Here is a 12881-nt window from a genome sequence, read left to right as displayed (position 1 = left end):
ATCTTTGATGAAGGAGCTCTCTTTGTAGGCTTGGAGGTGCCTGTAAATTTTGCAGTACTTGGTACCACACGTTTGCGGCTAGAAGGTCTCCGTTTGTTCACTGCAAGGTATTTTTGAGAAGTTGTGGTTGAGAATTGGCTTTGGTCGAAATTTGGTTTTGCGGTGCACCATTGCATTTTGGGAGTGTAGACAATGTTTGCACATGTATTTCTTGTAAGATTCCTCTCTCTAGCTTTTGAGGTGTAAAGGTGTAAGAACCTCCCCTTTTGTTCTTGTAATTATTCCCCTCTCTAAAATAGAAGAAAGATCTTGTTTTACCTTGTTTTGGCCTAGAGAGAGAAAATATCTAGAGAAAGATAATCCAAAATTGAGATATCTTTGGATATAAAAATCCCCCTAGTGTCGAAAGTGGATTCCGAAACAAAAGTTCAAAATGAACTTTCCAATGTGCATTAGGAACTAATTGAAAATGGTATAAGGGACCTTAGCCTAAGGGTCTACATTTTCATAAACTTTTGGATTATGGTCCAATTAAGGTTCCAATGGGCCAGTTGGATTAATCCAAGTGTTGGGATGAGATAAATCCAAAAGAATAAAAGAAAATACCCAAAAATGAATAAATTTTCGCATAAGATGAAGAGTTGATTGAGTATAAGGTTTATTAGTTAAAAATTATGAGATATTAGTAAAAAAATGAGATATTTTAGAATAATGATGCATTTTTGACACCTTGGTAAGAAAAGGGGGACTCTTGAGGTAGGCTCCTATTTCACATGTGTGGAAGGATTTTTACTTCAAAAAAATTGTGATATTTTTATCTCTCCTCTCTCTTGGATCAAACCAAATAAAAAAGGGAGCCAAACTGGTCCAAATCTTGTCCAAATTGAGTCAAACTAAACCTAGAAAATTCTAGAACCCTGTTGGACTTGGTTAGTGGCCTCCCTCACCTATAATATTAGAGCTATAATATGCCAGTATTATATTAAAATAATCATATTTTCTATTATCCCTTAAATTTTTCTCTCTCTTGGGAGCTTGGAGCTCTCTCTCTCTCTACAACAACTCTTGGAGTTGCTCTTCTCCTCTTGGTAGACCAATTGATTAGTCAGGGGCTTCACCTGCTAATAGAGAATCAAGCCAAACTTGGAGAGGTAAAATCAAATTTTATAGTTTTTTCTAATTTATCTCAATGACTTTCTTCTTCCCAACCCCTCTCAAGCTTGAGAAGTTTTCTAAATGAATGTTTTAATTCAAATCAAGCTTTCCCTTAAAGTCTTAATGCTTAATTAAGAGAAAGTTATTCTTTATGTTTATTTATAATGCTTTCTTTAAATAAATCTCTCTCTATAAAAGAATAACCATCTTTAGGGCTAAATCCCTTCAAAAAGGATGCTTCTCAATGATAGTCTCTTAATTCAAAGCTAAACTCTAGGCTTGATAAGCTAGAGATTAAGAAAATTATATTTTTATGATTTTGTGTTAACAAAATAATGGTTATTTCTTTTAGATTATTTATAAGTAATTAAAAACTACTTTGATTGATTCTAAATGAGAAATAGATTATCCTATCAATTTGGGAAAAGAGAAATAATGGAATGAGCTTAATCTAGTGGGATAATCATAATTAAGTTTATGATTATAGTTAAAATTATGATTTACACTCACAGTTTGATTTTAAGCATAAAAGAGGAGCTACTATCATATTTTCATTACAAGCTTTTATTCTTTAGAAAATAATATTTGAGAATTATCAGTAATAGCAGAGCGAAGCTATGGTAAAATTTTTAAAAAATAATACATATCTTATTTTTATGCATAATGCTAAAAGAGGACTTCCTACCATATTCTAGGATTGGACATCCTATGCAAAAAGAATGATTTTCATCATATTCATGAGAAATAATTTTTTTGTAATTATGTATAATTATTTGATTATAGTAAAGAGTAAATTTTGGTAACTTTATTTTTATACAAAAGAGGAATTCCCATGATATTTAAGATCCAAGTAATTAAATGGTAAAAGAGGAATTTTGGTAAATTTATTTTTATGCAAAAAGAGGAATTCCCATGATATTTGAGATCCAAGTAATTAAATGGTAAAAGAGAAATTTTTGGTAAATTTATTTTTATGCAAAAAGAGGAATTCCCATGATATTTGAGATCCAAGTAATTAAATGGTAAAAGAGGAATTTTTGGTAAATTTATTTTCATGCAAAAAGAGAAATTCTTATGATATTTGAGATCTAAGTAATTAAATGGTAAAAGAGAGATTTTCGGCATAATTCAAATTATGAGTATTTATCAAAAGTGAAATTTTGAGCATTATTAATTTTATTGGGAAATATGGGTAGAATTGATTTTTGTAAATCCCATGAATCTTTTACTCAAAAGAAGAATATTGAATATATTTCACTTGAGAAATTTGAGAAAGAATATGAAAATATCCATTGAGAAAAAGTACCTTTAACTAGGCCAAGCAATTGGCAGAAACTTAGAAAAGTCCTATCAGTATTAAAAGTTAAAAACAGTACTAAATGTGAATGTGATGTGATAAGATGTGAATGAAAAAAACTCTTAATTTTCATAAATCTCACTAATTTGATTATTATTATTTTTGCATTAGAAAAGTGATTAGTAAAGAGAAAGAGTGTTAAAATCCAAAAATTAGATGTTTTAGTGGTTTTTAGGTTAATATGCAAGCTTAGAAAAGGAGATTAGGAGTGCATAAAGTGTATATTGATGCATTATTTCACCAAATCAACACATAAAACTCACAAAATTAAGTATTCTAGCTCTCTTTTGCATAAGAGAAGAGCCCATTATTAGGATCTTAGTTGATTTTTAATTATTAGCTAATTCACAGATTAGGCAATGTCCATGGCTTAGGAATTCATTACTCAATCCAAATATGTGCTTAATTGTGTGAATTAATTAATGATTAACTAATCTAAAATTAATCTCTAATCACTTTTTCCACAACTCATTTAGTAGTTAATGTACATATAATGTGAAGATGTCTTGTGAGTTGGCTAGAATCCACTTTTGGGACGCATTTATGACATGTGTAAGAGGGTGTCATAAAGTGTTGGCTTTTTACTCTCACTTGCCTTTTTGGGGGAAAACCTCTTACACTCCTTAATTTGAAATTAACCACCACCCCTTTCGCACAAATCAGTTTCCAAAAACCATTGTAAAACTTAGATTTAAGAAAATCATACCCACATAATCGCGCCAATGATTCATGATGATTATGCTTACAAAACCATGGGAGTGACCCTCAACACTAAAGGGCACGGGACACTGGGGAAGCCAAAGATTTGGGATCGAGGGTGGGCAAGTGGGGGGACGCTGGCGGCTTCAATCTGGGCCGTCGGATGTAGTGAACTCCAGGGATAGCGGGTGAACTCGGGCTTCGGCTGAGTTGGCAAAAAAAAAGCTTTTAAAGTAGCCACGCTGGACTGACGTGGCAGGACGCCACGGGGGAAAGCCGTGCATGCAGGGGTACCCGTATACCAGAAAGATCTCAAAGATTTGATTTTGCCCAGGCTTCTCTCTGCGTTTTTCTCTACACGCTTTGCTGCGATTGCAGGCTTGGCTCCGCGACGACGCTGTGCTTTTGCATGGGTGATCTTCTAAGCTAGAATCAAAGGCTCTTCATCAAGCTAGCCATCAAGCTGTAAAGGTTTTTCCTGCTTGTTGGTATTGCAACAAGCACCCAGCAACGCCTTCTAAGGTGTATGGTTCTTCATCAAGCCTGCAACACAATTTTATAGAAGCATGGCACCAAGTGCAAGCCGAGTGCATAGGAGGAAGAAGGCTGCCATAGGAAGCAAAACAGGTGGCAACGAAGGTCAAGCAATGGAGTTTCTAGAGTCTACACAACTTGACAAACGAAGAAGTCCTCGACTAAAGGAAAAGCAAGCATCACCGCAATCGCCCTCCCCACAAAACTTGGATGCTGCATCAGGGGAAATCTTGCCCCCACATAGCCTCAATAAGAGGCCCAAAAAAAAGTTGGAAACCATGCTCATGAAGCCTACAACCTCAATGCAGGAAAACGCGGGCCCATCTAATGTTAAAGGGGAAGGGATGGCTGAGGGGACAGATCAGATTTTGCCATATGCCATTGTACGATTGCCAGATGGGAGGGTTGGGCGCCAATGTCGTGCAAGTGACACTTGCCCCCTTGCTAAATCTTTCATAGAAAAGAGAAAGAGTATGATTGGGCACTTAAAGCTTGCTCATGGGTTAGATGTTGATATTCCCAAGCTGCCACTTGGTCGTCCTCCGAAGAGCAACTTAGTAGCTCGTGCTTTCCCACACCCGTATGCTCAGAGGTGGAAGAGACAGGCATACGAAAGATCGCAAGATAAAGAAAGAAAGTTTCAGATCAATCGACAAAAGTATGAGCATTCTCAATACATGCAGGCTGAGCGCGCATGGGATAACCTTTGTAGTCAGTTCAAGAACAAATCAAAAGAGGACTTCATAGCAAGCTGGGTGAAAGATAAGATGGACAAGTACATGTCAACAGCAGAGGCTCGAGTTGCCAAAATCCAGGCTCGGATAGATGAGAATATCTCCAAAGAGGTAAGCTTTGCTGCATCTAGAAGCTAAAAGGTTTAATTTTGAAGTGTTTTCATCTCATGAAGATGTGTTTTCAACTAAAGGATACCCATCATGTGTGCCCTTCTCGCTCTACTCTCAAGGATGCATTTATTAAATGCTTGCGTTAGGCCTTATGGTTAGTTATGGATGGGCCTGGGGGTGGAGAGCTATCACCAAGGAGTTGGTTTCCCCTTTTTGAGTCTCCTAGATGTACTTAAGAGAAGTTAATGCCCTGATTTTTTTAGGTTCTTTTGTTGTCAACAAAATGTAAGAATGTATGATAGTGGAGTAGCTGGGACGATCTTACAAGGCAAACACACACATAAGACTCTTTGTTTATGAAAGGCATAAGTATCGAACAGTTGGAGCAAAAAGGAAAGGTGCAATGTGCTCAAATATCGTGCGAGTTCTCGCTTGAATGTGGATCAGTGGTGTGCCGTTGCTCACACAATTTCTGCTTCAAGTTTTTGAGCCGTCTTTTACCTTGCCAATCTGCCCAAGAATGGGTTTTAGAGATTTAGCCTACCCAACAGTTGTGCAATGCACGATCTATAAGCTCTACTCCTTAAGTCAGAATGTAACGTAGCTTTGTATTCAGGATTGTATCTAGTGGAAAGTGTAGCAACCTTAAAAGAGTGCCACCTGAAGCTCGTTAACTTGTTTTCCATCTTATGAATCATGCTTCTTGAACATGTGTTTTTATCTTATGAAGAATTTACGCTTTCTTATACTGAGAATGATTTGTGTAACTACACTTTATCATTTCTTCAATTCACAAGTCATGACTTTCTTGCAAATATTAGAGCTCATTTGATGTGTTAATTTGACATGTTGTGCAATGTTCTCTTGTGGGCTTATCCATTTCAAAAGGCTGAACTGAGTTGTTGGGCTGCTTTCGTTAATTTGCCTTCTTCTTTCTTCAGCTGGCGGTAGGGCAAGGGGTAGAATGAAAGCCAAATAAAGTGTATCCATAAATTGGGCAAGCTGGACAAAATCCACTGTGAAACAAAGTATGTTTGAGTTGCATGTATGCGTGCGAGCGAGTGTGTGTGTGTGTGTGGGGGGGGGGAGGGGGGGGCGGGGTGGGGGGGGTTGAGTCAAACTTATATGTCAAGAACAACCCAAGTTGCTCCTACACTCTGAGCTTCCATGCCAGTTGCCCCCTTGGTAGCAGATGAAGTCATGATGTGCAATGTGTTTACTCTTGAATTAATTGTTCTTGAATTAGATTACAATTTATATGTATTCTTGGTCATATACACGGTCGAAGTCTATGGCTATTTCCCAAGTTCACATACAACACGCATGGTTTCCTTGCTGCAGGCCAAGTTTATTCACCACATGTCAACTTCACTTCTTACATTTTTGAGATCACTTGGCATGGCTGTATTTGCAGGATTTCGTAACCCATGAGGTTGTTGGGCTTACAACTATGGATGGCTATTATTTATTGCAGGATTTTGGAACCCATGAGGGTGTTGGGCCGTGTGCGGATACAACAAAGAAGCACAACACTAAGAAGAACGTAAGCTTTGTCATATTTTTCATTCATCCCCTCGTTCTGATTCATATCTCTATTTCACTAACATGGCTGCCTTGAAAGTGCCTAGCCATTCTCTCACGGTCTTCCCCTACAATATGTTCAAGTCCTTTCCATTGCCTAATTTCCATGGTCTACTCGCAGCATGCCAAGTTTATTAACCTGATGCAGGTTTACTTGTTGCATGCAGAGTTCACTCACAGCTTGCTAAGTTTATTAACTAGATGCATGTTTTCTTGTTCAATGCAAAGTTCACTCACAGCTTGCCAAGTTCTCTCCCTGCAGCACTAACATGACTCCATAGTTGCATGCAAGGGTTGGTAAGCAAATTGCAATGAATGCACATGCAATGTGTCTACTAGTCATTGCCCAAGTTGACATACACCTCACACCTTTTGTTTGTTGCAGGATTCTGGAACCCATGAGAGTGTTGGACCATGCGCGAATACAAGAAATAAGGACAACACTCAAAAGAACGTAAGCTTTCCAATATCCTTCACTCATCCCCTCGTTTTGAGTCATGTTTGTGATGTTGAAAGTGCCTAGCGATGCTCATGTGGGCTTCTTGGCATAAGTAAGTATGCGAATTCACGAGTGCAAAGATTGTTTGTAACTATGCATGGATATTATTTGTTGCAGGATTCTGAAACCCATGAGAGTGTTGGGCCATGTGTGGATACAAAAAAGGAGGACAACACTAAAAACAATGTAAGCTTTCAAAGTTTGCTAAGTTCTCTCTCTACATCACTAACATGGCTCCATAGTTGCATGCAAGGGTTGGTGAATAGTTTGCATGCAATCAATGCACGTGTAATGTGTCTACTAGCTCACACCTTGCTAATTTCATTCACATCATGCCAAGTTTATTCACATCATGCCAAGTTTCTTTGCTGCTGCCAAGTTCACATACAACTCACATGCCCTATAGTTTGAGATCATTTGGGCATGCTGCAGGATTCTGGAACACATGAGGGTGTTGGGTCACGTGTGGATACAGAAAAGAACACCACCACTAAGAATGTAAGCCTTCTAATCTTGCTAAGTTCTCTATCTACTTCATTAACATGGCTCCATGGTTGCATGCAACGGTTGGTGAACAGTTTGCATGCAATCAATGCACGTGCAATGTTTCTACTAGCTCACAACATTATCGTCTTCCTTAGTGTCCTCACACTTATCCCTTCCTTGCTAGTTCATTCACATCATGCCAAGTTCATTCACATCATGCCAAGTTTCTTTGGTACTGCCAAGTTCACATACAAATCACTACATGCCCTTTAGTTTGAGAACAACACTAAGAAGAACGTAAGTCTTCTAATCTAACATGGCTTCATAGTTGCATGTAAGGGTCGGTGAACAGTTGGCAATGTGTCTACTAGCCATTGTCCACGACTCACACCTTGCCAAGTTCATTCACATCATGCCAAGTTCATTCACATCATGCCAAGTTTCTTTGCTGATGTCAAGTTCACATACATAACACTACATGCCCTACAGCTTGAGATCATTTGGACATGCTTCTTGTTTGTTGCAGGATTCTAATTCTGGAACCCATGAGGTTAAGCCATGCGCGAATACAAGAAAGAAGAACAACACTCAAAATAACGTAAGCTTTTCAATCTCCTTCACTTATGCCCTCGTTCCGAGTCATGTTTGTGGTGCAAAGATTGCATACAACTATGCATGGCTATTGCATGGAGGGTGTTGGGCTATGCATGGATACAAAAAAGAACAACACTAAGATTAACGTAAGCTTACATTCTTCTTAGTTTGCTGCCAAGTTTGCTTACATTCAATCTTAGTGTTGTGTAGTTGTTGCATGCAAAGTTTAGTCACAGCTTACCAAGTTTATTAACTTGATGCATGTTTTCTTGTTGCATGCAAAGTTCACTCATAGCTTGTCAAGTTTCTTTGCTGTTGCCAAGTTCACAAGTTCACTCACTACATGCGTGGCCTTTGAGATCATTTGGCCCATGCTTCTTGTTTGCCGCAGGATTTTGATTCCGAAACCCATGAGGTTGGGCCATGCACGAATACAAGAAAGAAGAGTAACACTCAAAATAAGGTAAGATTTCTAATCTCCTTCACTTATCCCCTCGTTTCGAGTCATGTTTGTGGTGCAAAGATTGCATACAACTATGCATGGCTATTACTTGCTGCAGGATTCTGGAACCGGTGAGGGTGTTGGGCCATGTGTGGATATAAAAAAGAAGAATACTAAGAAGAACGTAAGCTTACATTCTTCTTAGTTTGCTGCCAAGTTTGCTTACATTCAATCTTAGTGTTGTCTAGTTGTTGCATGCAAAGTTCAGTCATCACAGCTTACCAAGTTTATTAACTTGATGCATGTTTTCTTGCTGCATGCAAAGTTCACTCATAGCTTGTCAAGTTTCTTTGCTGTTGCCAAGTTCACAAGTTCACTCACTACATGCCCACACTTTGAGATCATTTGGCCCATGCTTCTTGTTTGCTGCAGGATTTTGATTCCGGAACCCATGAGGTTGGGCCATGCACGAATACAAGAAAGAAGAGTAACACTCAAAATAAGGTAAGATTTCTAATCTCCTTCACTTATCCCCTCATTTCGAGTCATGTTTGTGGTGCAAAGATTGCATACAACTATGCATGGCTATTACTTGCTGCAGGATTCTGGAACCGGTGAGGGTGTTGGGCCATGTGTGGATATAAAAAAGAAGAACACTAAGAAGAACGTAAGCTTTCTAATATTTTTCATTCATCTCCTTGCTCTGAGTCACATCATCTTGGTTTCCCACTAGTTTGTTCAAGTCCTTGCCGCTGCCTAACATGGCTCCATACACCTCACACTTTGAGATCGTTTGGGCCATGGCCATCTTCTTGTTTGTTGCAGGATTCCGGAACCCATGAGAGTGTTAGGCCATGCGTGAATACAAGAAAGAAGGACAACACTCAAAAGAACGTAAGAGATTCTAATATCCTTTATGCCGAGTTGTTAAAGCTTTTCATGTTCTTCTACATTGTTGGTTCACTCTTCTCTTTACTTGCATGGGCCCTGTTCTTGTTTGTTGCAGGATTCCGGAGCCCATGAGGGTGTTGGGCCATGCGTGAATACAAGAAAGAAGGACAACACTCAAAAGAACGTAAGAGATTCCAATATCCTTTATGCCGAGTTGTTAAAGCTTTTCATGTTGCTGCCTACATTGTTAGTTCACTCTTCTCTTTACTTGCATGGGCCAGGTAAGTGCAGCTAATTCAACCCTGGAGTTTGTTATGTCCTAAAGGGACTCAATGGGTGAATGCATTGTTTTCTTGCCATTGTGTAGGTGTTTGAGGTTTCAAGGAAAAAGTTGCCTATTAGGACTTCTCGTGCAAAGCAAAGTAGCAATGAAGAAACACCGATTATTGTATCATCGCCGACTTTTTCTGAAGCATACAACAATATGGAATTTATATTCGAGATCTCCAACATGCAGGTTATTGTTACAGAGAAAGGGGAGGGGAGGTTGGTAGCAACAAGGGGCAATGTTGCGAGATCTAGGTAAGAGGCTCTACACGATTGACAGTTTATCAAAACCATGTATTGTCATGATAGTCTCAGCTTGTGTGGTTTGCTGCATTTTTTTTTGTTTGGCTTTTGCCTTGCAGGTTAGCTTCCGGGGCTGACATTGACTTTGTTTCCATGAGATCCAAAACCTTTGTGCGCGTAGATGATAGCTTTTTGAGGGAAATGTTTGTTAATGAGGCATCCACTAGGACCATGACCTTGTTTGGGATGTAAGTGTATCACTTTAAACATTTTAGTGCACTTACATGGATGCACTTTCATTCCCTCCTTGCATGCACAGGTTGATGGAGAACAAGTTGCCATTGGACATTCTTGAGAAGGTGTTTTGGGCTGATTCTTTGTGGTATTCTATGTCACGTAAGTGCGTGGAGAATTTCCTCACCCGCTTCTTCGAGAAAATGGATATGTCAGCCATTCAATTATGTTTCTTTCCCGTTGTATGCAGGTGTGTGTGGTCACTTCATTGGTAAAGAATTTTGGCTATGCTTTTTTACATACCACTTGGCACTCAAATTTGTGCGCTTTTAATGGCTGGCTATTGTGTGCAATAGGAATCATTGGTCCCTCTTTACCCTGTATGTTAACAAGAACGAGGAGGTGCCCCTTTTAAAAGGGAACAAAAGCTATTTGTTATACATGGATTCATTGGGACTAATAAATCCAGAGGAGTGCTTGGATAGTTTGTTCATGTAAATTGAAATTCTCTTCCATGTTGGTTTTGTTCATGTATACTCATACAATGCATGACACATGACATGGTTCTGGTTTGGATTGATTACAGTGCTCTAAAATGCTTGGCACCGCATGTGGCTGATTCAACCCTTCAAGGTGCTTTGTTCAACATGTGACATTGTATCAGAGCAGAGGAAGCTATGTTGCATGAGAAATGAGTATCAAGGCTTCTGCGTGTGAAATTGTAGAGCAAGGCCATGTTGCACAAGACATTAGTATCAAAATATCAAAGCATCAGGTTCGCCCTAAGGCACATCAAAGCTAGGGTTCGTCCTAAGACATGCTAGAGCCATGGGCCGCCTGGAATACAGTTCATCCCAAGGCAGTTCGGAGCTAAGGTCAGCTCAAAGCAAGGGATCTTCTTCGGACAGTCAAGAGCAAAGGATATCAGTCAAGCTCAGTAACATTGGGTGCATCAACATTGGTATCAACAGATGTGTGTAGTCCAGTCAGTATCAAGAAGACGAAATTTTGTTGGAGAAGCATCATTGATGCCTTGATGGAGCTCCAGAGGTTGCAGATGAAAGGGATGGTACTTTGGACGCATTTTAGCTAGTCTGCAGCAGTTGAGCAGCTTGAAGGTTGGTAACAGGTCATACAGCAGGCTGGCCAGGCTGATAAGCAGAAGGGTGCAGAAAATTGCCCTATTTAAAGGCCCTGCCTCTTCCCAGCCAAGGCATTAGATTTCCAGCCACCCAACATTAGCAAGAGCATCGGCATGGCATCAATCCAAGACATTAGCACTCTTCTTCAAGTTAGATGGACGCAGGCAAGTGTTTTGCCTGAGACCCCGAAAAAATAGGCTATTCTAGAGCCCTGCCTTGTACACAAACTCTGCACAGTCTTGTAACCCACTTGGAGTCGACATACGTATAGATGCTTAGGATGCTTACTAGGCCAAGTGTCAAGCATTGGACATTGCAAGTAGATAGCACACAGGCAAGACACCTAAGCCTGGCAGTTGGGCAGCCTTGTGGACAGATCTGGACGCATTTTGACTAGTCTGGAGCAGTTGAGCAACTGGTCAGGCAGCTGTAGATTGGTAACACGTCGTACAGCAGGCAGGCCAAGCTGATAAGTAGGGTGCAGAAAATTGCCCTACTTAAAGGCCCTGCCTCTTCCCAGCCAAGGCATTAGATTTCCAGCCACCAAGCATCAGCAGGAGCATCAGCATGGCATCAATCCAAGACATTAGCACTCTTCTTCAAGGTAGATGGACGCAGGCAAGTGTTTTGCCTGAGACCCCAAAAAAATAGGGTATTCTAGAGCCCTGCCTTGTACACAGCTGTTCTGGCAAGACCTATTCCGAGCAGCAAGATCCAGCCTATTGTACATGCTAACTCCACACAGTCTTGTAACCCACTTGGAGTTGACATACGTATAGATGTTTAGGATGCTTTCTAGGTCAAGTGTAAAGCATTGGACATTGCAAGTAGATAGCACACAGGATTGTAACCCACTTGGAGTTGACATACGTATAGATGTTTAGGATGCTTACTAGGCCAAGTGTAAAGCATTGGACATTGCAAGTAGATAGCACACAGGCAAGACACCTAAGCTTGGCAGTTGGGCAGCCTTGTAGGGACAGATTTGGACGCATTTTGACTAGCCTATTGTACATGTGCAAACTCCAAACAGTCTTGGTGTCAAGCATTGGACATTGCAAGTAGATAGCACACAGGCAAGACACCTAAGCCTGGCAGTTGGGAAGCCGTGTAGGGACAGATCTGGATGCATTTTGACTAGTCTGGAGGGTTGAGCAGCTGGTCGGGCAGCTGTAGGTTGGGTAACGTGTCATACAGCCGGCTGGCCATCCCCTACAATAGCATAACAACTGAACAGTTGGAACTACTACCTCTTGACATGTCAGTCATGAAATGAGTTGATGTGACAGATCAATACAGTGACCATGCGACATAATATGCAGGGAAAGCCACAACACTCATACGCCAAGCATAAAAGTTTCATAGCTGATTATCAAAACTCCCTCTTCCATCCGCCCTCTCCCAACGAGAACCAGGCCTCCCGCTCTTGATCCCACCTGTTGCAAGCAAACTGACTTCTGCTGCAGGGTCTCGTGGTACCAAAACCACCAGCTTTTGAAATAACTAATGTCTGTCTGTCAACCCAAGTAAAACTAAGTTCTAACCCACATTGTGTACCCATGCAAAAAGTATATACAGTTTTAAGAGCACACAAAAAAAGAGAGAAGCTCGGACAAGATTGCATGAATCTAGTCTTGCATTACATGCCCAAGGGCTGTATAAATCAGCTATGGTCAAAAAACATAACACAAATTGAGCGTCGTTTTCTTGACTGATCCATAATGAGCAGACACATATGGTTTTTGGAGCAGCAAGTTATATCAAGCTATACTGAACATGAATTCCCTTCACAGAAACAACATACATACAAATTTACAAAACATTGAGTCTCCAGCTGATCCAAAATAAGCAT

The 12881-nt window shown here is 40.1% G+C and overlaps 1 protein-coding gene across 1 annotated transcript; it reads left to right on the top strand.

The window, feature by feature from the left end:
• Positions 1-5740: 5740 nt before the first annotated feature.
• Positions 5741-10540, top strand: LOC147622998 (uncharacterized). Its single transcript, XM_086820983.1, has 16 exons — positions 5741-6133; positions 6557-6625; positions 6788-6856; positions 7103-7168; positions 7683-7754; positions 8142-8213; positions 8311-8376; positions 8625-8696; positions 8794-8859; positions 9018-9086; positions 9199-9267; positions 9451-9665; positions 9773-9901; positions 9973-10137; positions 10244-10381; positions 10474-10540. Exons 1-16 carry the CDS (start codon positions 6041-6043, stop codon positions 10538-10540), a joined length of 1497 nt encoding a protein of 498 aa, XP_086677109.1. The 5' UTR covers positions 5741-6040.
• The last annotated feature ends 2341 nt before the right edge of the window (positions 10541-12881 follow it).

The sequence above is a fragment of the Cibotium barometz genome, chromosome 27 (genome assembly GCF_041138505.1).
Source record: "Cibotium barometz isolate CiBa-2024 chromosome 27, ASM4113850v1, whole genome shotgun sequence".
Lineage (NCBI taxonomy): Eukaryota > Viridiplantae > Streptophyta > Polypodiopsida > Cyatheales > Cibotiaceae > Cibotium > Cibotium barometz.
Note: the sequence above shows the minus strand (reverse complement) of the source record. Positions and strands in the feature narration are given on the sequence as shown.